Genomic DNA, 27,029 nt, shown 5'->3' with positions numbered 1-27,029 from the left:
GGATCCAGTGGAAGCCGGGAGCCTGGAGAAGCATCCGGGTATCCTGCGTGAGTGGCAGGTGCCCAAGTACTTGAAGCCATAACCCAGTGCCTCCCGCCGTGTGCATTAGCAGGGAGCGGGACCAGAACCCAGCAGGCCCATATCGGATGCCGGCTTTGCCCGCTGCGCCCCAGCAGCCGGCCGGATCGAGTTCCCGGGGGAGTTCTGGGTGGCAGAAAGGGAATACAGGGCGCTCCAGGCTGCACCCCAATCTCCCTTTAGCACTTATCCCCGACGCCACGGCAATAGCGGCTGCTGCAGGTTATGCACCTCCAGCGCTTGGGGCAGTTCCCGGTATGCAGTAAGTGCTCAATAAAGGTTGCGTCCAGCCGGGCTTTCTGCCCTAGAGCCCTCATTTTACATAACTCACACACAGGGTAGCCTGGGATGCAAGCGGAGCCTCGTGATAACAAATCAGAAACAATACTCGCAAAGCACGGACAAGCACCAGAGGCCGGGGGTGGGGTCGAGGGGGAGTTGTTTTTGTTCACAATTGCACGGATGGGGAAACCGAGTCCCTGAGGGGTCAGGCAACCCCGCCACACAACTTGGAACCGAAAGAACAGAGAGGCGACCTCTTCCAAGAGAAGAGGGAGGAGGTGGGGTGTGGACGGTAGAAGCCAAATTTTTATTCACCGTCAGTAATATTAAATTATCTGGTCAAAAAAAAAAAAATAGTGCCGCATGCCTCTTAGGGCAGCCTGGACTCCCCGAGGGAAGTCCCCACAGCAGACGGAGGGGAGGTGGCGTTGCTGTCAGCAGTGCAGCTCATGAATGGTTCAGTTGCACAGGTTGCACACTGCACAACGTGACCCCGGGCTAGGCAGACAAGTGGAGGCTGGCTGCTGTGTGTCAGCCCAGGAGAATGAGCATCAGAAAGGCTTTTATTATTATTATTATTATTATTATTATTATTATTACAATCAGGAAGTGGGATTATCAGGCACAAATACGTCTCTGACGATCGCCGTGGTCCACTTTGAGTGAAGAGAAGAGATGGCCCGTGCAGGGGCTGCTCCCCTCAGAGCCCCGGCTCCCTGGCCCCATTCCTAGAGCCGCGAGGTGCCCAGAACAAGCTCACCTTGCAGGCCACCGCCATCTGTCAGCCCTGGCAGGTGGCAGCGAGCGGGAAGCGGAAGTGTAGGGCCAAGGCTAATGGCCTGGCCGCCCAGGAACTCAGTCGAGTTCAGGGGGCTGGCGCCGGGCAGAGGGAACGCCGGTGGCGGGGGGCTGGAGGTGGGAGATTTGGGGGGCTGGGGGAATAGCAAGGCCAGCACAGCTCTGGTTTTTGCGAGGTCTGGAAATTCCGTTCGAATTTGCTTCCCTGAACTCATCGTGCGCGTGGCCCGGGCTTGCACCTGCCAGCGCCCCTGGTGCGCTTTTCAGATGTGGGGAGGCAGAGGTCTCTGAGCACCTGCCCCACACCCCAAACACTTGACAGGTCTCATCCTCCCAGCAGTGCGCATAGATTGAGCACCTACTGTGCGCAACCTCCGGGTCCAGGAGCCTGGGGACACAGCCACGAGCCAAACAGGCCAAAATAATTACAATAATACTAATAATAGTAATAATTCCGTAGCTGTGAAAGAGAGGAGATTGGGAAAGTGAAAGAGAGGTGATGCGGGGAGCTGGAATAGGAGTGGCGTGTGCATTTCGCTGCTTCAGTGGCGGGGCGGGGCCTGAGGTGGGGTGGGGCGTTGTCTTGGAAACCAGCAGAGCCCAGGGGCCTGGCATTCCGCAATTCCAGGGTTTCCCGGGGGGCGTGGTACCGGGCAGTGGGGGGTGGGGTAGGGGGCGTGGTTCGCTAGGAGGGCGGTCCTGAGCAGCTCCTTTCCAAGTCGGTCACGTTGCTTCTTGCCACGGCCGCCCCAAAACCCACGGGCAGGATTGTTTGTGGCTCTTTCTTTCTCGTTGCTTTTTTGTTTGTTGTTTCCTTTGCTTTTTTTTTTTTTCTTCCTTCGTTGGCTTTTGTGTTTTACGAATGAGGCGTGAAGGCTGAAGACGGATATAAAGTTCAAAACACATCTTTTTCTGTATGTATTTTTCAAACCTTCCCCCCTCTCCCATCTTCCTCCTTCTCCTCTCTAGCACATACCCTGGGTGCTCAGCTGGAGCCCAAGTGCCCGGCTTCCCGTGGTGGGGGCTGGGAGTAGCAATCCCTCTCCTGATTTTTCCCCTCTGGGGCCCGGGGCCCGTGCCATCATCGACAGGTGTTCCTGCAAGTAGTCACCCAGTACTGCTGGCGTTATTTTTGGAAGTCCATTCACTATTCTAAGGGCTTAGAAAACAGTAAGAGGAAAATGTTTGCATAGTTTTTCCAGCCCGTCAAGACAGGGCTGGGCCGAGGGAACGGAAGGGGCTGGGCTGAGTGTGTGTGTGTGTGTGTGTGTGTGTTTCTCCTGCTCAAAACCTGCATCCGTCCCAAAGCCGTAGGGATGGAGCGGGGTGGAGGGACGGGTCTGGAGCGAAGTCGCACGCTGTGGTGCCCGTTCCGTGCACGTGAACGGGGACCCCCGTGTGCTCCTCTCCAGGATGAGCAAGAGGAAGAGGAGGCCGTCAATCAAAAGCTTGCCCTGCAGAAGGCCAAGGAGGTGGCGGAAGTGAGTCCCCTGTCTGCAGCCAACATGTCCATAGCCATGTGAGTGCCCCCACCCTGCACCAGCGCCCAGGATGCCCCAGGACCCTCAGCAACCCTAGCCTTGCAGTCGACGTGGCTCTGTTTCCCCCACCTCTTGCCTTCAAGGATGGATTGATTGATTTGCAAGGCAGAGTGTCCGAGAGAGAGAAAGGACTTCCATCCACTGGTTCACTCCCCAAATGGCTGCAATGGCCAGAGCTCCACTGATCTGATGCCAGGAGCTCCATCTGGGTCTCCCACGTGGGTGCAGAGGCCCAGGGACTTGGGCCATCTTCTGCTGCTTTCCCAGGTGCATTAGCAGGGAGCTTGATTGGAAGTGGAACAGCTGGGACTCGAACCGGCGGCCATGTAGAATGCTGGCGTCACAGGCAGGGGCTCTAACCTGTTCCGCCACAGCGCCAGCCGCAGGGCTGAGCTCAGCACAGAGACACTCAGCCCTTCCAACCCACCTTCACCCAGTTGTTTAGTTGAGTGCCTACTATGTGCCCAACCCCGCTCTCACTGCAACAACAGGGGAGGAAGCTTGCTCGCTCTGTGTGGCTGCTCTCTGTCACTGGGAAATGGAACGCATGAGTTCCAGCGTGTGTTAGAAGGTGATACAGCTACAGAGACAAAGTGGAGAAGAAGCTGTGCCGGGCACCCAGGAGGCAGGGACGGAGGAGCCAGGGAGGGAGGCGGTCTGGCGAGAGAGCAGCCCAGGCAGCGGGACCAGAATGTGCAAAGGCCCTGAGGCAGGAACACACCCTCTATGTCTGAGGCCAGGGTGGCGGGAACAGAGCCAGCAGAGGTTGGCGGGAGGAGGGCGGGGAGATGGAGGCTGAGTGCTGAGGGCTTTCCGGGACCAGAGATGGCTCCGACGTCTGCTCCCAGCCAGGTGGCAGCCATGGGCAGCAGTTCTTAAGCAGAGGAGGGGCTGGACTTGAGTCAGGTGTTCACAGGGACCCTCTGGGCGCCGCTTGGGGGTGGCAGCCTGGCTGGGACATCAGCCCGATGCGAAAGAGGTGGCGGCCGGGCCAGGGTGGCAGCCATGGAAAGTGGCCGTGTGCGTCCCGCCAGCCTGCAGCCCCGGCCCTGCCATGACCCTAGGCAGCAGCTTCACCAGTGGGCAAACAGACACTGCCCCACCTGGCTGCCCTGGCCTCTCCCTGGGACCCCAGACCACCTGCGTCCCAGACCTTTGAAAGGTCCATAGCAGGCATGTGGATGTTTCTAGAACCTATTCCAGGCCATGTCTGCTGCAAATGGCAATCTAGGAGGTTACTTTTTTTTTTTTCTTTTTCTTTTTCTTTTTTTTTTTTTTTTGGTGGACTTGATGTCATGCCCACTCCTCAGTGGCTCGTGTGCTCCAGTTTGGAGCAAGGGCAACTCATTAGGGGAGCCAGCCAACCAGCCAGGTCGCCAACTTCCTGAGCCAAAATGTGCCCCCACCCCAGCCTGAGACCGGTCCCCTGGTTACAGCAAGGTGTCCACCCGGGTCATCTGAGACTCACGGGGCCCAAGATACCTGTTAGGTCAAGAGGTCCACCCGGGGTTGATTTCAGACACCCGTTAGCTGAGCCCGCCCCCAGCCAGGTGAGCCAGGACCCACTTCCCCGCGGGCTGAGACTGCTGTTCTTGGCCTGAGTGTGGGCCCCCGACGCAGTGGCTTCGGCCTGGCCCTTACAGGAAGGAACAGCAAAAGAACCAGAAGCCGGCCAAGTCGGTGTGGGAGCAGCGGACCAGCGAGATGCGGAAACAGAACCTGCTGGCCAGCCGCGAGGCCCTGTACAGCGAGATGGACCCGGAGGAGCGCTGGAAGGCGTCGTACGCGCGCCACCTGCGGCCGGACATGAAAACGCACCTGGACCGGCCGCTGGTCGTGGACCCGCAGGAGAACCGCAACAACAACACCAACAAGAGCCGCGTGGCCGAGCCCACGGTGGACCAGCGCCTCGGGCAGCAGCGGGCCGAGGACTTCCTCCGGAAGCAGGCCCGCCACCACGATCGCGCGCGGGACCCCAGCGCCCACGCCGCCGCCGGCCTGGACGCGCGCAGGCCCTGGGCGGGCAGCCAGGAGGCCGAGCTGAGCCGGGAGGGGCCGTACGGCCGCGAGTCGGACCACCAGGCCCGGGAGGGCGGCCTGGAGCCTCCGGGCTTCTGGGAGGGCGAGGCGGAGCGGGGCAAGGCTGGGGACCCGCACCGCAGGCACGCGCACCGGCAAGGCGTTGGCGGCAGCGGGGGTAGCCGCAGCGGCTCGCCCCGCACCGGCACCGCCGACGGGGAGCCCCGCAGGCACCGGGTCCATCGCAGGCCCGGAGAGGACGGACCGGACGACAAGGCCGAAAGGAGGGGCCGGCATCGCGAGGGCAGCCGGCCAGCCCGGAGCGGCGAGGGAGAGGCCGAGGGGCCGGACGGCGGTGGCGGTGGTGGTGGCGAACGCAGGAGGCGGCATCGGCATGGCCCCCCGCCCGCCTACGACCCCGACGCGCGGAGGGACGACAGGGAACGCAGGCACCGGAGGAGGAAGTAAGTGGACGTGAGAGGAACCTAAGGTAGCACCTGCTGTATGTGTACCTGAGACGGATGCCTTTGGTGTGGGCCCATTTCACAGACAGGGACGTTGAGAGTCGGAAGTGCGGGAGGAGGGTGGCTCAAGGGCAGGGGTCTGGACCCCAGAGGCTGCCGGGGGCCCGGAACGGCCTTGGGTCATCTCAGGGAAGCCTCCCCCACCCCCGAATCTGACAAGTCTTCCACAGACTGTGTGGTTTTGGGTCCCCCAAATGCCTACAGCAGCCAGGCCAAAGCCAAGAGCCTGGAACTCCATCCAGGTGTCCCCCATGGGTGGCGGGGCCCAAGCACCTTGGAGCATCCTCTGCTGCCCCTCTCCCCCCACCCCAGGCACATTGGCAGGGAGCTGGATGGGAAGTGGAGCTCCCCGGGACTTGAACTGGTCCCCTTACGGGACGCAGGTGTCACAGGCAGGGGGGCTTTAGCCGCTGCACCCCCAGCACCTTTTTGTGTAACAGTACAGACGCCTCCGTGGAGGATCCATGGCGCTTCTGCCTGTGGTGGCCCCACGATCTCCATGTTGACGCGGTCAAGGTCCTCTCCATCTCCTTTGTCATACTGTGGGGCCGCCATGTTGGTTTTCCTGCTGTGTGACATAGGGCCAGGGTCAGTGCATCTCACAATCCCGTGTGTGTGTGTGTGTGTGTGAAACCCTAGGGATCTTGTTCAAAACACATTCATTTTGAGTCTCAGGAGGCCGGGGGGCCTCGTGAGCCCCATGGTGCTGGTCAGATGGACCCCCTCTTGGGAGGAATGAGAGACTGTTCATAGGACTGGGTGAGGATCCTGGAGCAGGCACACACATGCAAAATCACCGGGAGTGTGGCAGGTGCGCGTTCCCCAGGGGAGCCGGCGGCAACCTCAGAATGTCCCTAAGTAGCCATCGGTGAATCCCACTCCCCAAGTAGTTGCAGTGCGAGGAAAGTCAGCTTCTAAGGCTGCTCCAAAGGGGTTCGTGGAAGGGGCTGGTGCCTGCAGCGCCAGTGTCTCATGTGGGCGCCGGTTCAAGTCCCAGCTGCCCCGCTTCTGATCCAGCTCCCTGCTAACGTGACTGGGAGAAGCAGCAGAGGATGGCCCAGGTGCTTAGGGCCCTGCCACTCACGAGGGAGGAAAATGTATCCTAGGAAGCAACTGTGTATCCAGTGGCTTTTGTAAAGGCTCACACTCCAGGATCCGGGATCTGATGAGGGTTGACAGGTGCATGTGGTCAGGGGGAGTCCTACTGGATGCCATTCAAATAACCAACCTCCCCACCCCCAGGACTGCCTACCCCACCCAGGCAACCCCTGGTAACCTCCCACTAGGCCCACAGTAACCCGTTAACTGTTAACATTAACACTTTGGGGACCCAGCAAGCTGCCAATACAGGCATCTCTGGGGAACATCAAAACTATTTTTTTAAAAGATTTATTAGGCCAGTGCTGTGGCTCACTTGGCTAATCCTCCACCTGCGGTGCCAGCACCCCGGGTTCTAGTCCCGGTTGGGGCACTGGATTCTGTCCCTGTTGCTCCTCTTCCAGTCCAGCTCTCTGCTGTGGCCCAGGAAGGCAGTAGAAGATGGCCCAAGTGCTTGGGCCCTGCACCCACATGGGAGACCAGGAGGAAGCACCTGGCTCCTGGCTTCAGATCGGTGCAGCACTGGCTGTAACAGCCATTTGGGGGTGAACCAATGGAAGGAAGACCTTTCTCTCTGTCTCTCTCTCTCTCTCTCTCACTAACTCTGCCTGTCAAAAAAAAAAAAAAGATTTATTTATTTATTTGAAAGGCAGAGTTACCAGGGGAGGGGGGTCTTCCTACCGCTGGTTCACTCTCCAGATGGCTGCAGCTGGGCCGATAGGAAGCCAAGAGCCTCCTCCAGGTCTCCCATGCAGGTACAGTGACCCAAGGACTTGGGCCATCTTCTACTGCTTTCCCAGGCCACAGCAGAGAGCTGGACCAGAAGTGGAGCAGCCAAGATGCAAACCAGTGCCCATATGGGATGCCGGTGTCACAGGCAACCATTTAACCCACTGCACCACAGTGCATCCAACCATAGCATATTTTTGCACCAAAATAAACTTTTAATTCTGTCTTTCCATAAAAATTTTTTGAAGTACCCTTGTATGTTAGATACACACAAAAGGAATAGGCATTGTGGCCCAGAGGGTTCAGCCACTGCTTGGGACACCGGTATTCTGTGTTGGAGCATCCTAGGTCCAGCCTCAGGTTCTGACCTAGCGTTCCTGCCACAGTGCACCCTGGGATGCAGCAGGCATTGGCTGAAGGGCTTAGATCTCTGCCAGCAAGATGGAGTTCCCAGCTCCTGTCTCTGGGCCCCCGCCCTGACCTTGCTGTCATGGGCATTTGGGGAGTGAAGCAACAGTTAGGAGAGTCTGAAGATCTCTCAGATAAATAAATGTTAAAAAAACAAATGTGGTGGCTGTAAGGGATCCTGGCTGTCCTGGCTCAGCCAACACCAGCTCCATCCCAGATTTAATACCGTGGCTGTTGTTATCCTCACTGCACCTGCATCTGTTGCCATGACAACGCACTCGGCAGAAAGGCCGGGGAGAGACGCTGGGCTTCTGGGGAGCCACAGGGCATCGAGCACGGGGTGCTTCCTCCCTGGACACCTTGAATCTCACAGCACCCACCCCCGTCTCCCCACATACCCACTCCGTGTACCTCACATCATCATACACTCGTACACCCCGTTTTCTGCACCGAGTGATGCTGCACCTCGAAGCTTTTAGGACCACAGCACGGCTTAGCCCTGTCCTCGGTAGGGCAACTCAGGACCAGTGATGTCACCTCAGTGTCCATCTCTGTGAAATGGGCTGAGCCAGCTGATACCCATCTCCCATGGGTGCGGCTGTGGGGATGAGATGGTTAATGACAAGGATAAAGATAAGTTTACTTGGATGCAAAAAAAAAAAAAAAAGTGAAAGCCATACTTACGAGGCGTCTCAGAAAAGTTCACGGGAAATGTGTCTTATGAGGAAAGCTGTGAGATTTCAAATGTTTTTTTTTTTTTTTTTTTGCACCAACCTAAAATTAATTGCATGTTTCACAAAATTTCTTTGTGAGAGGCAAAGAGTTAGAGAAACAGAGAGATTCACTCCCCAGATGCCCACAATGGCCTTTACTGGGCACAACTAAGCCAGGAGCCAGGAGCTCCACCAGGTCTCCCACGTGGGTGGCAGGAACCCAAGTACCTGAGCCATCCCCTGCTGCCTCCCAGCACCAGCAATAAGCAAAGAGCTGGAATCACATTTTTCCTCCACCACTTTTTTTTAAGATTCATTTTATTTATTCGAGAGGCAGACTGACAGAGGGAGAAAGAGACAGGGGTCTTCCATCTGCTGGTTCACGCCTCAGATGGCCGCAGCAGCTGGGTCTCCTCTGTGGACGGCAGGGGCCCCAGCACTCGGGCCATCCTCTGCTGCTCTTCCAGGCGCAGTAGCAGGGAGCTGGATGGGAAGTGGGGCAGCCGGGATGCTGATAGGAAAAGCCAGCAGTGCAAACAATGGCTTAACCCGATGCCCTACACATGCTATTCCCCCCACCAATTCTATAAAGCACCCTCAGACTACTGGTTCTCACAGCAGGTGCACAGGAAGTGGGAAAGAAACGGGCAGATGGAATCATCACCCCCGAGTAACTGGGGGCATCTTGGGCACACCCCAGGGGCAGAGTGTCCATGGTCTGTGGCAGCAGGGTGCTGGAGGGGTTGGCCAGTATAGGGGTGCTGTGTGGGATGGGATTATGCTGGGGCCAGCATTCCCATGTGGGCACCAGTTCGAGTCCTGGCTGCTGCTCCACTGCTGATCCAGCTCCCTGTTAATGAGCCTGGGAAAGCAGCAGGTGATGGTCCAAGTGCTTGGGCCCCTGCACCTGCGTGTGGGAGACCCAGATGGAGCTCCTGGCTCCTGGCTATGACCTGGTCCAGCCCTGGCTGTTGGGGGGCATTTGGGGAGTGAACCAGCAGATGGAAGATCTCTCTCTCTCTGTCTCTGTCTCTCTCTCAACTTTTCAAAAATATAAATCCTTTTAAAACAAAAAGGAAAAATAAAATTTTAAATAAGATCAGAGCGCTGAGGCTCTGAGAGGTTAACCAGACCACACAAGGCCACACAGCCACTCCGTCCAAGACACAGCGTCTGCTGCCTCAGTTTCTCCTGCCCTCCAGCCAATGGACCACACCCCAGTTACCTACTTGGGGTCTGAAAATAGATGAACTGGCTCTCTCGTCCGCCAGCTAAGAACTCTGTGGCCCTGTGCTTGCTGAAATTAAAAACCAGATGAGGAAGACGGTGCGGGAGGGGAGGTTCAGCCGCTGAGGGGGTGTCCTCCAGGGAGAGGTGGCCTTTTTATAGATGCTACAGGAGACGGACGGAGTCCCCGGGGGCATCGGGAACCAGGACGGCATGGAGCCCCCGCGAGAGTTGAATGAGCAGGCACAGCCAGGGTCGGCCTCTTTTTTTTTTTTTTTTAAGATTTTTTATTTTAAATTTGAGAGGCAGAGTTACAGACAGACAGGGAGAGGCCTAGAGAGAGGTCTTCCTTCCGCTGGTTCACTCCCCAAATGGCCGCAATGGCCGGAGCTGTGCTGATCTGAGGCCAGGAGCCAGGAGCTTCTTCCGGGTGTCCCACATGCACAGGTGCAGGGACCCAAGCGCCCAGGCCACCCTCTGCCACCTTCCCAGGCCACAAGCAGACAGCTGGATTGGACGTGCAGCAGCCGGGACACGAAGCAATGCCCACAGGCAGAGGCCCAGCCCGCCATGCCACGGCACCAGCCCCAGGGTCGGCCTCTTTGCTCAATTGTGCCTGTCTAACGTGACACTGTTTCTCCAGGCCCCTGTCCCCCCACAGCTGTGACATGGGGACAGCAGCCGTCCCAGCCCGGGGACAGTCGCTGAAGGGACAGAGGCCGGCTCTGGCTGGCGCAACTTCTTCCCGGGAAGGGGGATTTGGGGGGCGCCCTGCACCTGCCAGCCGGCAGGTGTGAACGAAGCCTTCTGTGAAATCTCAAACTGCTCAGGCAGTGACGGGCGGTGGCCGCTAGGGGGGGCCAGCGCTTGGCTGGGCCCCCTGCTGACTGAGAGTGGCCTTGGACAAGGCCCTGCCCGTCTTCATTCCCCACATCTGGAAGGGTGGGAATGCTGGGAGCCGACGATGGCCACACCCCGCGTCCGAGAGCCGGTGCTTGAGCCCACGCCAGCTCCCGGCTAACTCACAGCCAGGGAGGCAGTGCTGGCGGCGCCAGGACTTGGGTCCCTGCCACCCACGTGCGAGACTCACGCTGAGTCCCCAGCCCGATCCTGGCCATTGCAAGCATTTGCGAAGTGAACCAGAAAATGGAATCAATCTCTCCCTCTCCGTCTCCGTCTCCCTCTCCCTCTCCCTCTCTCTCCCCCTCTCCCTCTCCCTCTCTCTCTCCCTTTCCCTCTCAAAAGTTTTCTTTTCCAAGTGCAAAGAACAATACTAGCCACTTCCTATGGGCAGATCAGGGATTACGTGAGCATGGTATACAGTAAGCACTCAGTAAGTGCACCATTATGAGAAGTGCAGGGGACATCTCCTGGTTTACTCCCACAATGACCAGGACTGGGCCAGGACCCAAAGCAGGAGCCGGGAGCTCCATCCGGGTCTCCCACGCGGGTGCAGGGGCCCAGGCACTTGGGCCATCGCCTGCTGGCGCGTTAGCGGGGAGCTAGATCCGAAGTGGAGCAGCCGGGACACGAGTCAGCGCTCCGATCTGGCGGTGTTTGCAAGCGGTGGCTTCACCCGGCCCCCGCATGCGGCTTCCCCACCCACAGCGGCACCCCTGAAAACACTGGGTGCCTGAGCCCACCCCGACCCTGGGAGCTCCCTGGGGGGCGTACGGGGCAGGACCCAGCGGCTCCAAGCCAGCACTGGCAGGACCCTCTGCGTGGTCCTTGCCTGCCTCTCGCTGAGGGAGTGGCCTGGCTCCCCCAGGAGGTGCGCCCCCTAGCGGGGGAGAGGTCTCGTATTGGAGCCAGGAGAGTGGGAAACGCAACTCTCTTGGGGGTTCATTGAGCAGCCCTGGGGATCCCCGCGTGGTCTCAGAAAGCTGAGAGGTCAATGGCCGGTGCTCTGACCTTGACTTTCTACCTTGACCTCTCCATGTCCAAAGCAGACACGTTGGATGGCCGGATCTTGGGCAGGGGTCCTCACCTGCCTGACCCCAGTGTCCTAATTGTGTCCTTGCCCTCTCCCCTCCCCTGCCCACTCCCTTCCTTCCTCAGAGACACCCAGGGCTCCGGCGTCCCCGTGTCCGGCCCCAACCTCTCCACCACCCGGCCGATCCAGCAGGATCTGAGCCGCCAGGAGCCCCCGCTGGCCGAGGACATGGACAACCTGAAGAACAGCCGGCTAGCCACCGCCGAGCCGGTCAGCCCCCACGAGAACCTCAGCCACGCCGGCCTGCCCCAGAGCCCGGCCAAGATGGGGAGCAGCACCGACCCCGCCGGCCCCACGCCGGCCACGGCCGCCAACCCCCAGAACAGCACCGCCAGCCGCCGCACACCCAACAACCCGGGGAACCCGTCCAACCCCGGCCCCCCCAAGACCCCCGAGAACAGCCTTATCGTCACCAACCCCAGCACCGCCCAAACCAACTCAGCCAAGACTGCCAGGAAACCTGACCACACCACGGTGGAAATCCCACCAGCCTGCCCACCGCCCCTCAACCACACCGTGGTCCAAGGTGAGCCCTCGGCACTTCCTCCTGCTCTGGGCCTCAGCTTTCACTCCTGGGAAATAGGTACAGACATGGGCAGGTGCACAGACAAGTTCAATACCGATGTGAACTTGAACAAACAAGTGGATTCCCATGGCCCTGGGCTCTGCCACTCCCCGGCTGTGTGACCCAGGGACCTGGCTTCCCCTCTGTGTGCCTCCATTTTCTTATCTGTGAAATGGACCCTCAAGCACACAGGCCTGGGTGGGCTTTTTCTTTTCTTTTCTTTTTTTCTTTTTTGTCCCAACAGTGAACAAAAATGCCAACCCGGACCCACTACCAAAGAAAGAAGATGAGAAGAAGGAGGAGGTGGACGAGGGCCCTGGGGAAGACGGCCCCAAGCCCATGCCTCCCTACAGTTCCATGTTTATCCTGTCCACCACCAACCCGTGAGTACGACCCACGGGGAGCTCAGGCAGCCCCAGAACTGGGGCCCACTGAAACGATGCCCCGCCCTCGAGTCCTGTCAGATGGAAATCCGTCACAATGTACCGATGTGGGTGAAAAAAGACCCCTTCCTGCAGCCACCTAGAACGTCCCCGTCTTAAATATCCCTGTCTGCACTCCATCGCCTGTGTGGGATGCTGCCTTGTGCAGTGCACAACCCCCACAACCATCCATGGCAGCCCTGGACCCTACCTCTGCATGACAAGGGTTGGCTTCCGAGCTGACTGTCTCTGAGCTGCACAGCCTTTCTTGTCTCGGGTGCATCATGGTGACTTAGAGGTTATTTTAGGACTGTGTTTTTCCAAAGGCTGTTCTTAGAAAACTCGAACCCTCGACATGCCTGTGACTGCACCAGGAGGGAGCTCTCCCTCTGTAAACGGCTTCATCCTGCGAATGTTTCTTTACTTAGTTTTATGCTGGTAGCGAGTTGTTCCTTTATGGTTCTGAGTGTTTTGTAATTTTTTAATTATTATAATAGTTGTATGAGGTCGGTGCCATGCTTACCCACCTTTTTTTAAAGGGTCTATTTATGTATTTATTTGAAAGAGATGGAGAGAGAGAGAGAGAGAAATATCTTGCAGCGGCAGGGTCACTCCCCAGATGGCCGCAATGGCCAGGGCTGGAGCCAGGCTGAAGCCAGGTGCCAGGAGCTCCATCCGGGTCTCCCACGCAGGTGCAGGGGTGCAGGAACTGGGCCGCCTTCCGCTGCTTCCCCAGACACAGTAGCAGGGCGCTGGGTCAGACATGGAGCAGCCAGGACCGGTGCCCTAGAACAAATATTTTTTTCAATCCAACCAGAAAATCAAGACTCTTGTCAATGTGAGGGTCCCCAGCCCACCTCTCTGGGGCTCCGGGACCCCCAGCCCCGGCCGAAGGGGCGGGCCTTAATAGCGAGTGGCAAGTGACCGCCGGAGACCCCTGCCCACCGCCCTTGTCCCCACAGCCTTCGCCGCCTGTGCCATTACATCCTGAACCTGCGCTACTTCGAGATGTGCATCCTCATGGTCATCGCCATGAGCAGCATCGCCCTGGCCGCCGAGGACCCCGTGCAGCCCAATGCGCCGCGCAACAACGTGAGTCCCTGCAGGAGCCGCTGGCTCTGCGCCTGGAGGGGCGTGGTGGGGGCGGGGCTGGCGCTCCTGCGCCTGGAGGGGCGTGGCGGGGGCGGGGGAGGAGCGGGCACTCCTGCGCCTGGAAGGGGCGTGGCAGAGCGGGGTGGACGCTCCTTTACCTGGAAGGGGCGTGGCGGGGCAGGGGGAAGAGGAGGCAGTGTTAGGGTCCCTGCTGCCGGTGGGGAGGGGAGCGCTAGGCGAGCCGGGTTGGGAAGCCAGGTTGGGCGTTCCCGGCGCTGCACCTGCTCTGCGTGGACGCATCAGGGCGCGGGGCAGGGTCGCTCGGAAGTGGGCCCCGGCCACCCAGGTGTCGCCCTCCGCGTGGGCTGTTCAGTGAAAGGCGTTTTGGGTGCTTGTGCAGCCTGCAGTTTTCGCTTTGTTAAGGAGCAGGGTCCGCCCGCAGCCCCCCACACCCCGGCTCTCTCTCTCGTTGGCCGAGTTTCGGGGGTCACGCCGCAGAATTCTGACTCCACACGTCCCAGAGAGCCCTTAGCTTCCAGTGCAATGATGGAGCGCCCTGTATACCTGGTCTCTGGCCGGCCATGGGGCAGCAGAGGCGGGGGCTGACAGGTGGCACTCTCTCCACCGCCGTCCTGGAGAAACTATCTCGGGACACCCCTCAAGCCTGCACCCCATGCTCCTTCTCTGTCTCCTCCTCAGGCCAGACCCCATGATGAGAGGCCAGATGGGCACAAGGAATTAAAACGCGGCCCCCGAAGGCAGCAAGTGCCAGGGAGGCCAGGGCCAGGGCTCCACAGCCTCCTGGAGTCAGATCTGGGAAGACGGCGCCCCCAGAGATGGGGGTCAGCAAGCCCCCCTCCCTTCCACAAGGACATTGCGGGGCACACGGGGAGGTGGGGGTGGGGGGGCACATCCTCAAAGCCATGACCCAACCCCGAATATCAGCCAGCCAAAGGTGGGAGCCACAGCCCTGCCTTCCTCCGCCTGCCCCATTTCCCACTGCACCTGCTGGATTGACAGCTGCCGGCTTCTGAGATTAAACTAAGGGGACACTTGAGAACAAGTCCCTCTTCTGCTCTTTTAAGATTTATTGAGTTGAAAGTGGGGGTGGGGGGAGAGAGAGAGGGAGAGATAGAGGTCTTCCATCCACTGGTGCACTCCCCAAATGCCCACAACACCCAGGGCTGGGTCAGGCTGAAGCCAGGAGCCAGGAGCTTCCACTGGGTCTCCCACATAGGTGCAGGGGCCCCAAGTACTTGGGCCATCTTCCACTGCTTTCCCGGGTGCATTAGCAGGGAGCTGGATCAGAAAAGGAGCAGCTGGGACTTGAACCAGCACCCGTATGGGATGCCGGCACTACAGGCAGAGGCTTAGCCCACCGCACCACAGCGGCCTTGTCCACACTTGGTGCTGCCGGCTTTGCCCTTTAGCCCAGGGCCGTCGGGATGCCGACATCATCCACTTACAGCGGGTTTATCACTGGATTCTGAGTGTCTCCCCCTCCCCCACCCCGCAGTTACCCTGCTAGGGCCCCGCGAGATGTCCCCTAAGGCTCTGCCTGGTGTGGAGTGAATGAGCCCCAGCATTTCAGATTAGACTGGCGGGCGTCAGAAAGATCTGGAATCAGCCAGGATTGAGCCTAGTTTATTGGTCATGAAGCTCTCCAGGGCCTGATCAGTGATGCCCACCCTTCTTTCTTCCCTGCCTCCCTTCCATTGGGTCCTTTATTTAATGAGCAACTACTATGTGCCCAGTGCTGAACTAGATACACCCCAGGGGTTAGTGGGGTATCACACACATCCTTTCCTCCCGGAGCACTGGCCTTTGGTCACTGCTACCCACCGGGCCCACCCAGAGACATCAAGACAAGCTCTTAGAATTAAGGATCAATTTTAAAAAATTTTTTTTAAATTTGCCTTAGAGGCACTGTGCCTTTGGTAAGCAAATCTTTCTGAGGCTTTGCTGCCCTCTGCTGGACAATGGGCGTCACGACACACAAGTCTGTATTGTGAGATGGGGAAGGGTTAGTATGTAGTGCACGCCCTGCCCAACACCCAGGGGGACGGGAAGAAGTGAGCTGACGCTGAGCGAAGGCAGAGGGAGGCAAAGGCAGGGAGGTGCACGGCCTCGGAGGGGAGCTGAGAAGGAATAAACCCCAAATTGCGTTTCAGCAGCTCCCTCTGGTGGCCGTGCTTGGTATTGCCAACCCTTACTGTGCCCCCAAGGTCCCAGGTCTGGGGGTGCAGGAGCAGCTGAGGCAGTGGGGGAGTGAGGGGGAGAAAGACCCTCCGTGGTGAGAGCTGGAGCTATGGGACAGGATAATCAATGAAGAAATGACTTCCAGACGCAGAGGTCCAGCAGGACAGGACACTGGAGGCTCCGATGTCCTAAAGGGGTGGGAGCTCTTTCAATCCACAGACCGGAAGACCAATTTTTAAAAGGCGCCTTTCCTCCCACTGCTAACGCGGATCCGTCTGATAGAGGGATTTGGTTAGGATTTTCTGCCCTCTGCTGGACAGTAGCACTCATAACATGAATCTGCGCCATGACATGGGGGGAGGGGGCGGTCTTTGTGCAGTCCACACCCTGCTCAACAGTGTTTGCGCACTGCTGTTTCCTCCTCTGAGTGGAGATTTGTTCCTGGGGACGTTGTTGGGGGCCCTTACCCCCGTAGGCTGCCGGTAGATCTTGGACTGAAGCAAGCCAGCGACCCCCTGCACCCCACCACCCTTGTTTGTATCCCCCACAGGTGCTGCGATATTTCGACTACGTTTTCACTGGCGTCTTTACCTTTGAGATGGTGATCAAGGTCAGTGCCAGGGTCCCTGGGGATTTCCAGGACTGCCACCTGGGTGCCGGTGGCTCTCAGCAGGCAAGAGGGAAGAAGTGAGGGCAGCAGGGAGGAAGTGAGATTGGAGCCATGCAAAAGCCCAGGGAGAGGAGGGATCAGGCCCTGGTGCTCACTGTCGCCCTCTGGTGGCTGTGGAGGAAAACAGCTGTGGAGCAGGAAGCAGGAAGGGCGGGAGCCACGAGCCTGGGAGCAGGTGATGGATGGCCGGGTGGTGTGGGAACCAGGCCTATGAGAGGAGTGAGAGAGGACAGGTTGGAACCCAAGAACCTGCCAGTCAGAGCGAGGAGGGGCCGCCTGTCTCTTGGCCCCTCCCCCAGTTCCGCCACGTCTAGAAGGGTGTGGGCTTGGGGGTGAGAGGTCTGAGCCGCCTCTCCTCCCCACCCACAGATGATCGACTTAGGGCTTGTCCTGCATCAAGGTGCCTACTTCCGGGACCTCTGGAACATTCTCGACTTCATAGTGGTCAGTGGGGCCCTGGTGGCCTTTGCTTTCACGTAAGTCTCTGGCTCGCCCCGTCCTACCCCCAGCCTGGGGCCATGTGTTGGATCCGGGGAGGGGTCCTGGGAGTGTGGAGGTGGGGGGGGGGTCTCCGCATGCCACTGGGAAGAGCTTTGACCTGCTGTTTGCATGACGCCCACCACAGAGGGAAGGAGGAGACGGGGACCCCGTCTTCTGCCCCCTACACAGCAACGGGCCCCGGCCCCATCACCGCCCTCTTGCTGTGTGCTGCTTTCTGTAGAGTGAGGCTTGCCAGAACATCTCATCTCCCTTCTGCTGTCTCTTTGGGGAGTCCCTGAAAAGACAATCAGGAAATGAATGTGCATGAGAATTCTGACCCCTCTCGCCTCCTCTGTGCCCCCCATGGCCCTGTGGTTGTAGACCGGGGGACTCTGCCCTCTGAAAGGCCGTGTGTCACCATGCAGCCCCAAGATGGTGCCCAAGGTGTAGGTGGCCATTCCAAGATGGCGCCCAAGGGTGGAGCAGCCATTCCAAGATGGCATCCCAGAGCTAAGCAGCCATTGCAAAATGGCATCCAAGGGTGGAGCAGCCATTCCAAAGGGTACCTGTGTCCTTGGCAGCCATTGCAAAATGGCACCCAGGTTCTAGAGAGCAAATTTAACATAGTGCCCAAGGGACTGGGTAACCATTCCAAGATGGCACCTGAGTTCTTGGTGGTCATTCCAAGATGGCAGCCGACAACTGAATAATCACTTACCTGCAGGGCCCTCGTGGTGAGCCTAGCAATGCAGTCCTCAAGGGGGAGGGGCCCTTGAGTCATCTCTTGGCCCAGTCAGGAGGGCCAGAGTGGCCACTCTTGGATCTTGCACTGAGGTCAAGTTGTGTTAGAGGGATGAGAAATCTAGAAGTTTCTGGACGCCTCAGAGCTGGGGGAGAGGCACCATGCGGGTGAGGAGACTGAACTCCCACTCCCCTTCCCTCCTACCCTGTCTGCTCCTCCTCACTTTCTCCTTCTCCTCCCCTTCCCACCTCTCTCCCTCTTCTGAAATTATTTATTTCACTATAAGAGTGATAGAAGAGATTGTTCTTTTTTAAAGCATCAGAAGATTTGGACTTATTAAAATGTGCTTGGTGAAAAAAATACAATAGCAAATTGGGGAGCAAGACTGCCACAAGAAGATAAGGAGTTAGTGTCTTTAATATATAAAAAGCAGTCACAAATCAATAAGAAATCCTCAGTGGGTAAAATGGACAGAGGATGTAAACAAATTTAACAGAATGTTGGTAGCTAGTAAAAAAGAATGGTCAAACTCATTGGAATTCAGAGAAATGTAAAATAAAGACAGGATAGAATTTTTTTCCCTATTAGCACTGGTTGGTTTTTTTTTATATTGACTGCTATTTTTTCTTAACATTTATTTATTTGAGAGGCAGAGTTACAGAGAGAGAGAGAGAGAGAGAGAGAGAGAGAGAGAGATCCTCCATATGCTGATTCACTCCCCAATTGGCTACAACAGCCAGAGCTGCACCGATCTGTAGCCAGGAGCCTGAGCTTCTTCCAGGTCTCCCATGAGGGTGCAGGGGCCCAAGGACTTGGGCCATCTTCTACTGCTTTCCCAGGTCATAGCAGAGAGCTGGATCGGAAGTGGAGCAGCCAGGACTTGAACCAGCACCCATATGGGAATCAGGCGCTGCAGGCAGGGGCTTTACCCGCTACATCACAGCGCCAGCCCCCACAGATCTCTGTTTCTGAAGCCTATTTATGATTTAAGGAAAGTGCACCTGTTGTCGTGTTCACTGGGACAGCCCAGGAGACCAGGGGTTAGAACATTCTCTCTCTGTCTCTCCCTCTCCCTCTCTCCTTCTCCCTCTCCCTCTCTCTCTCTATCTCCCTCTTTCCCTCTTTCTCTCCCTCTCTCCCCTTCCTCCCTCCCTCTCTCCCTCTCTCTCCTTTCTCTCCTCTCTCTCTCCTCTCCCTTCTTCTCTCCTCCTCCTCCTCCCCCCACCAGCCTTGGCTGTTATCTCTGGGTGATGGGAGCCTCCCCTGGTCCCTGTGGTGTCCAGACTGAGCCCACAAAGGCTCAGCGAGCCCCTCCCTGCTCTCCCATGCCCCCGGGGCAGCAGCAGCTACCAGTTTTCCAAGGCTGCTCAGGGGCCAGGGCAGGGGGTTGCCGAGGCCCTGGGTCCCATTCCCCTAAGCACATGCCACGTATCCGTCCCAACAAATATCAACCCTGAGGAGGGCCCCCACCCTGCGGTCCTACCCACATCCTCCATGCCACTAGGAGATGGGGGTGGGCGGTGCCCGTCCCAGGAACCCAGGAACAAACCTTCCCATTGTTGGGCTTCTGCCATTAGGTGCTGTGTTGACGGACAGGTTAGGTTCTCTGGCATCGCCATGAGCCGCCCCTTGAAGCAAACCCAACCACAAGAAGCAAAGACAGAAATTTCATTTTAACAGTAAAGTCCAAGAAACAGAATGATCCTTGCGTCACCCAAGCATCTGTGCAGGGAGTTGAATTTCTTTAATTGTTGCTTTGGGTTTTGGTTTATTTATTTATTGGAATCTGAGCTCTTTGTAGATACAACCCTGGTTCTGAGAACAGTGCCTGCCTGCCTAGACCCCCTCCTTCCCCTCGCTCCCAGAGCCCCCTTCTCCTGTTAAAGAAGTCCTAAATTAAAAAAGAGACGGGTTAGGCTGCCACCCTACGGTTTTGCAACAAGCTTCGAAGTAGGAGTGCACTCTGAAATACTGACTTAAAAAATAAAAAAAAGTAGCCTAGGAAACAAGCCAGGAACACAATTCGGGCACCCAGGCTCGCAGCCGTAGCTGTGTGCACTCCACATGTGTCCAGCAGGGGGCGCCGCAGGCTTGCTTGATCTGTGCGATGTCCCAGCTCCATCGACGTCGCCCGGCTCCTGGCCGCACAGAAGGTCCCAGGGGGTGTTCAGCATCAGCCCGCACCACTCAGAAATCTGCTCGCGGGCTCCAGTTGATAAGCTGTTCCTGGGGACAGTTGGGCCACCCTATTCCCTCCTGAATACAGCCCTACTGTGGGTGATGTTTTGTCCAGGAAAGGTTGAGGCCAGGTGTCCGAGGCCACCCTGCGAGCCTTGGCAGGTGCACAGGACATGAGGGGACCGAGTGGACTGATTCTGCCAGTGGCGTCTTTGTCACATGCTGGGGGACTCTCACAGGTTTTATGGGGGAGGGACACCTATGTATGATAGGGAAACAGATAAAAGAGGAGACCCCATGGCCCCCCAGCCCACCACGCCCTCCCCACCTTGTGGCTGAGCTCAGCACCCGCCCCCCAGCTCAGCACCACTGTCCAGGCGTCTTGATCAAGCCACTCCTGCACACCCCCCAGGGCCAGGCTTGCAGACAGCCAGAGAAGGAGCCCTCAGTGTGGAACCGTGCCCCCAAGAGCAGCTCCAGAGGCCTGCCCCCTGGCTACAGGTCTCTTGGCTTCTTTCTAGAAGGCTCCCCCCCCTCCTGCTTTTCTTTCCTTGTCCTCAGAGAGAGGGAGCCAGGGGCACGCTGAGGGTGTGTGGCTCACAGAGATCCCCTCTGCGTCTCTCTGGGCTCCGAGGTTGCTCTGCCTGCCCTATGCCCGTCTCCCCAGAGACAAGTCGGAGAACCGGCCCTGCTCCCGACAGCGACCGTCCCATCAACCTCACTCTTTTGGGGAGGGGGCATAAAAAGCCTCCCTACCCTGGGCTGCTCCCCTCCATACCTGGTGTCTGGTTCCCCATGCAACAGAATTAAGAGCACGCTGTCATCTTCACAGCCACCACCAGGGGGAGCACTGGTTGGTGCTGCAAGTCCCGTCCGTTTTGCAAAAAAAAAAAAAAAAAAAAAAAGTGAGGACCGGAGGGATCCTAGATTCTAGAAGGTTCTAGTGGTTCTAGACGAATCACGCAGGTCAGGGTGAGCTGTCAGGGGGAGGAGAGCTGCCCACCGCCGAGCCAGGACCACCACTCCCGCCCCGTGCCCATTTGGCAGGAAGGAAGGGTGAGACTGTTGCCTGCCTTGTTAAAAGGAAATTTGCAGGTCTGGCCTTTTTTTTTTTTTTTTGGGGGGGGGGTGTGCATCGAGACACAGATGCCCCACCCCCAGGACCGCGATTGTGACCTGGTCTCCAATATGGAAAAGGCACCCCTCGGTCTTCCCGCCCCCACCAGGGATGTCCCAGAGGTTCCCGGCCCTTCTACACCTCACCCAAGTGTCCGTGTGTGTGTGTGTGTGTGTGTGTGCGTCCTGCCCCATCTGCCCACCGTGTCGCTGGCCCGTCCTGAACGCTGCCATTCCATGAGCCGTCAGCCATGATCACAGCCTATGCGCCAGGTGTCGGGGCAGCTGGAAGATCATGCCCCCTGCCCTCACCGCCAAGAGTCCATCCGGTACAAGACTACCGGCCAGCGCCTGGAACAAGCCGCTCCTGCACCCCCAGGAGCCACATTTCCAAGAAGCCAAAAGAGGGAGCTCTCCCCCCACCCCTGTGCACAAAGCAGCCCGTCCCGAACATATTAGAGCGCTTAGCTTCTCTGGGTCTGAGATCTCTCAGTCGGCCACGCCCTGGCTGTTTGGCCTTGGGGAAGTCTCCGTCCCTGTCCCTTGGGTGCCTGGGCTGAGTCCCGACTCCGGCTTCCTGCTGGGGCAGACCCTAGGAGAGGGCGCAAGTGTGCAGGCCCTGCCAACCCACGGAGAGGCCCGGACGGCGGCCCCCGGGCAGCTCCTGGGCTCAGCCCTGGCTGTTGCTGGCATATGGGGAGTGAACCAACAGACGGAAGCTCGCTCGCTCTCTCCCCGCAACTCTTGAATACATGCTCAAAAATAGTTTTTTTTTTTTAAAGTCTGGTGCAAAAGAAAAAAAATCTTTCTGAAATACACGCAAAATTGTTTCTTTGCGTAATACTCATTTCCACGAAGTTTCTGAAGACCCCTCACAGGACCCCTGCGGGCTGCAGCTCGGCCAAGAATCAGGGTCCCTAAAAGTCCCCTCCCCTTAGTCACTGGCAAAGGAAAATCCACAGGGTCGCACCCCTCCCCCCACAACTCTGGTGCCCTGCCCTGGGCCAACCACTGACCCTGAAGGAAAAATGCAGCGGTTTTGAAACACCCGCAGGCAGTGAAACAGGTCTGTACTTTAAAAAAAAACAAAAACAAAAACAAACAAACAAACAAAAAAAAAACAAAAAAAAAACAAAACAAAAAAAAAACTCCCCAGCTTCGAAAAAAATAGGGTGTTGGACAGAAGGTGCTCCGGGGCTGTGCTCGGTGGCTAGCAGCTCTCTCTGAGCACGCAAAATGCTCCGAGTGCTCCCCCAGACCCACGTCGACGGCAGGGGCCGCCCCAGGCTGGGGTCTCTCTGCCCCCAAGCCAAGGCCGTGGCCCCCCGTGGATCCGGCACCCCCATGTCACAGGGGCAGGATTCAAACCCAGGTCCCCTCCCTCCGGAGAGCATGGGGTGGGGTTCCCTTTCCCCCTCCACCCCCAACTCCTGGCCGTGACTTTCAGCCTTGAACTTGACCTTTGGGGAATGGACAGCTCCTGGGCTCCCTGGCTTCTTGGAAATGTGGCTTCCTTGGGTGTCGTCAGGCAGCGCCCGGTGCCTTCCACGTGGAAGCATGGACTTGCGTGCGTGCGTACGTGCGTCCGAGCCATGAGCCCGAGGCTGGCCCCGTAGGCGCCCGGCGGGGCAGGGGTGGTCAGCAGGATGTGTGTGTTTGTACCTGTTCTGTGTTCTTCTGAGGGTGCTTACCACCTGTCTCTCTCTCCGACGCCACGTCATCAGGAGCAGTACACGGTAAAGTCTCTCTCTCTCTCTCTCTCTCTCTCTCTCTCTCTCTTTCTCTCTCTCTCTCGTATTCCGTCTCTTGTTCTGTGTGCCTGGTGCAGCCTCGGTGCTGGAGCCGCATCCACGGCCTTGTGTCCTTGCTACCAGCGTCTTGTTGGCCGGGAACACACAGAATGCACTCCACTGGGGGCAGCGGGGAGTGGGGAGGGGGTCCCGGGGAAGCCGCAGCTGCCACCCCCACCCCACCGCACCCCACCCCACCACACACACACACACACCAGAACCCACACGAGCCGCAGTGGGTGGTTAACAAGACAGCCAAACAGCTCCAGCTCCCCAGAGAGAGGAGGCAGCCAGGACCTGGGGGAGTCTACACCGCGAGTGCCCTCAGGGTTCTATCCTGGGCCACACACCACACAGCCTGGTTGTCTGTGTGCGGGACGCTCCCCGGACCCCACCCCCACCCGCACCCCCAACCCATTTCTCAGAGAGGAACATCTTATACAAGTCCTACCACGGTGTTTCCAACAGTTCGTAGGAAACAGGATTGAAAGAATCAAGTTTCTTTTGGTGCAAAAAATTAAATAAATAAATAAATAAATAAATAAATAAGCTTGAAATCCATACATGCCTTCAAGGGGTTTCCAGAACATTCGTGGAAAATGTGTAGTAGAGGAAAAACCTTGGCATGGGTTTCAAGATCTTCTTCCTTTTTTGCTCCAAAATCAAACGTTCTCTTTTCAATTCCTGGTTCCACGAACTTTGTGAAGCATCTTTTGTGTCCCACGACCCCGGACAACAGCGGCCGTGAGTCCAGCAGGGACAGAGGTCCCTGGGCTGTTCTGTGAAAAGTGTGTGTGTGGGGGGTGAGCGTGAGAAACGGGTTCCCCGTGCTGACGTCCAAGGGGCTTTCTCTCTGACAGAAGCAGGAAGTGAGAGAGGCCACAGCCGCTGTGTTCTGCGTATATTTCTGTGTTTCTGTCTGGGTCATGAGCGTCCCAGACGGTTCACCACACACACACACACACACAAGCCCCCAGCGAGTGTCTCACATTTGACATAAGACAGAAACTAAGATGATTCCAGAAGCACCTACTGGTGGGGGGGGGGGGACTGGGCTGGCAGGGACGGGACCTTGAACTTGAACTTGGAGTACTTGAACTTGAACTGTGCAGTAAGGGCAGGACAATCAGAGGTGGGAGACCATAGGTGGAGGGGAGCGGGGAGGTCATGGGGGAACCACAAGGTACAGAGGTAAGTCAGGGTGTAGGGCAGCCTTGAGTGCCATGCCAGGAACCTGGTCCTGGATTGGCAAGGTGACACGGTGGAAGGAGAGAGCAAGAGAGATGGGAAGTGGGGTGGTGGGGGCTCGGGGCAGGCAGCTGAACACGACTGTGGGTGTGGAGGGCATGGGTGGTGGTCCCGTCACCCACAGGCCTGCGAGGGCCCCAGCCCAGGCGGGGGTGGAGGTGGCGTGGAGAGGGTCTGAGCCGAGGTCCAACAGCCCCTGGGGTGTGCTGGGTGCTCATGTCCCAGAGACCCCGGAACAAAGCCCTTGTGGGCTCTCAGACCGTGGGAAACGGTTGCCAAGACACACACACTCACACACACACACAGTGCCCCACAACCACCTTTAAAAAGCACACAAACTCCAGACACAGGCTTTGTTTTTAAGATAGCCAAGGAGAAATGGGATTCAGGAAGCAGCCGCCGGCTTCCTGCACCCAGGGTGTGAACAGGGGCTGCCCCATGCACCTGCTGCGGGCTGGCCAGATGATACCCAGTGAAGCCAGGGATGTGTGTGCACACACACACACACGCACACGCACCTGCTCACCGGCTCGGGAGCCCAAGCCCAGCGGGGTGTACTGTGACCACTCTTCCCCCAGGACAGGCAGGGCTGGGCCAGGCTCACACCAGCCTCCTATGCCTGGGAGGGTGGGCTTCCGTGGAGCTGTGGGCCTACGACCACCACCACCACCCCCCGCCCACCATCTCTCTCCCCTTCTTCCCACCCTAACATGTGTCCCCTCCCTCCCCTCAACAGCGGCAATAGCAAAGGGAAGGATATAAACACGATCAAATCCCTCCGAGTGCTCCGGGTGCTACGACCTCTCAAAACCATCAAGCGGTTGCCAAAGCTCAAGGTGAGAGGCCGGTGGGGAGGGGGCGGGCCGGGTGGCCCTGTGCTGTCCCGCGGGGAGGCGCTGGCAGCACTGAGTGGGCTGCTTACGTGGGCGCGTGCATTACTGCAAGTTCCCAGCAGGTGGCGGTGAAGTGAGGGCTCTGCTGCTTCCCATGTGGGAGGCTTGGATGGAGCTCCTGGCTCCCAGCCTCTCTCCCTCTCCCCGCCCCCCCCCAGGCCGTGTTCGACTGCGTGGTGAACTCACTCAAAAACGTCTTCAACATCCTCATTGTGTACATGCTGTTCATGTTCATCTTCGCCGTGGTGGCTGTCCAGCTGTTCAAGGGCAAGTTTTTTCACTGCACCGATGAGTCCAAGGAATTTGAGAAAGATTGTCGGTGGGTGTTCCCCGTGCCCAGCGTCCCGGGGTGGCCGGGTTGGGGGAGGGGAGCTGCTGGGAGGCCCGAGGGTTGGGGTGTCCCGCGTGAGCATCTTGGACTTGGAATAGAAGCGAAAACCACTGTGGAAGTGGCGGCTGCTGCCCCTCGCTTCCTGCAGGGGGCGCCGTAAACTAGGCTGGCTTCCCTTTTATGTCGCCAACTTTCTGTCCCGCCGGGGACGGTCGCCCACGGCCACAATCCGACATTTCAAACCTTCAGATGGGGTCAAGGTGCAGAAGAAGGGGGGCCGGCACTGTGGCACAGCAGGTTAAGTCGCCACCTGCGATGCCGGTGTCCCATATGAGCGCCGGTTCAAGTCCCGGCTGCTCCACTTCCACCCCAGCTCCCTGCACCTAGGAAAGCAGTGGAAGATGGCCCAAGTGCTTGGGCCCCTGCCACCCACGTGGGAGACCCGGATGCAGCTCCCAGCTCCTGGCTTCAGCCTGGCCCAGCCCTGGCTGTTGTAGACATTTGGGGAGTGACCCAACAGATGGAAGACCTCTCTCTCTCTCTCTGCCTTGCAAAGAAAGACATATTTTTAAAATACTGTAGTATTTGCATATAGAGCTAGGCATATTTTCCCATAGACTTTATTTCTTTAACTATTTTTTAAAGAGTTATTTGTTTATTTGAAAGTTAACAGAGAGGCATCCATATGGGATGCCAGCAGGTGGCGCTCTACCCACTACACCACCACGCCGTGTCCTCCCCCCCCCCCCCCATAAACTCTGCACCATCTCTAAATGCCTTACACCAGTAAATGCCATGGAAATTCTATGTAAATATGCATCAGCTTTGTGTTGTTTGCAGCGTAAGTAACCACAAGACAGTACGGACACAACTTTTTTCCGCGTATTTTTGATCGGCGGTTGGTTGAGTCTGTATGGCAATTGTGCTGGAAGGGCCCCTTCCCCGATGCTCACAGAATGCAGTACTGTGGCACTGGCTTATGGAAAAAGAAGAGGTTTACGGCAAGGCCAACCGGCAAGGAGACAGGAAGCAAAGCTCAGACCTATGTCTCCCGTCTGAGGTTCCAGCAGGTTTTGTGGGTTGGGAAGGACCAGCCAGTGTGGGAAAACTCTCCTGAGGCAAGTTCTGATTGGAGGACGTTAGTGCCAGAGCCTGGTCAGTGGACTCCAGGCTTCTGGAAGAGTCCAGAAGGTTCTTGAAAGTTCCAGAAGGTTCTTGAAAGTTCCAGAAGGTTCTAGAAGGTTCTGGCATGTGTTGGTCTCTTTGAGTCTGCTGGCAGGGGTGGAGGGATAACTAGTAGTGAAGACATGTTCCTCCATTCCCTGCCCAGATTACATTTGCTGTCAAGAGGCCAATCACCTGTGGTAGGAGCTTTGCCTATAATTAAACTTGTCCCCAGGAACTTGCGTCCAGTTGATGGTGGTAGTGGCTTAATCTGAGAGGGACTTTTTAAAGCAGACAGAAACCATTCCCAGCCCCACCCCCCTCTCCCCGAATGGGTAGCTTTCCCCGGTGTTGATGGAGCTGGACCGTTTTGAGCTGGTTCTGCAGTTACACCTGCACAGAATATGTGTCAAGTCTGCAGTCATTGCTAGGGTGGAGGAACACGGTGCAGAGAATGGCTGCCGGCTGTTAGCTCTGTGGCCGTTTCTAGCATGAGAAGTCAGCCTAGACGTTTGGATGGGAGTCTGAGGCTAGCCCTGGACCCTTGTCCGAGCCGGTGTTGTGGCCCAGGAGGTTAAGACGCAATGCCAGCATCCCTTGGGCAGGTGCTGACTCGGGCCCTGGCTGCCCTGCTTTTAATCCAGCTTCCTCCTAGTGCACCTGGGAAGGCAACAGATAATGATCCGAGTCTATGGGCCTCTGCCTCCCATGCAGGAGACCAAGAAGGAG

General features: G+C 57.7%; 1 protein-coding gene across 10 annotated transcripts in view; it reads left to right on the top strand.

Annotated features, from left to right (window-relative positions):
• Positions 1-27,029, top strand: part of CACNA1A (calcium voltage-gated channel subunit alpha1 A) — a 209,231-nt gene that overhangs the window by 143,830 nt on the left and 38,372 nt on the right. For all 10 annotated transcript variants that reach the window (XM_070058409.1, XM_070058410.1, NM_001101693.1 and 7 more), the window contains 9 exon segments: positions 2,571-2,677; positions 4,343-5,182; positions 11,476-11,936; positions 12,220-12,358; positions 13,360-13,489; positions 16,239-16,298; positions 16,728-16,834; positions 24,649-24,748; positions 24,964-25,124. In XM_070058409.1, coding sequence (XP_069914510.1) covers positions 2,571-2,677; positions 4,343-5,182; positions 11,476-11,936; positions 12,220-12,358; positions 13,360-13,489; positions 16,239-16,298; positions 16,728-16,834; positions 24,649-24,748; positions 24,964-25,124 — 2,105 coding nt within the window.

This window comes from Oryctolagus cuniculus, chromosome 16 (assembly GCF_964237555.1).
Source record: "Oryctolagus cuniculus chromosome 16, mOryCun1.1, whole genome shotgun sequence".
Lineage (NCBI taxonomy): Eukaryota > Metazoa > Chordata > Mammalia > Lagomorpha > Leporidae > Oryctolagus > Oryctolagus cuniculus.
Note: the sequence above shows the minus strand (reverse complement) of the source record. Positions and strands in the feature narration are given on the sequence as shown.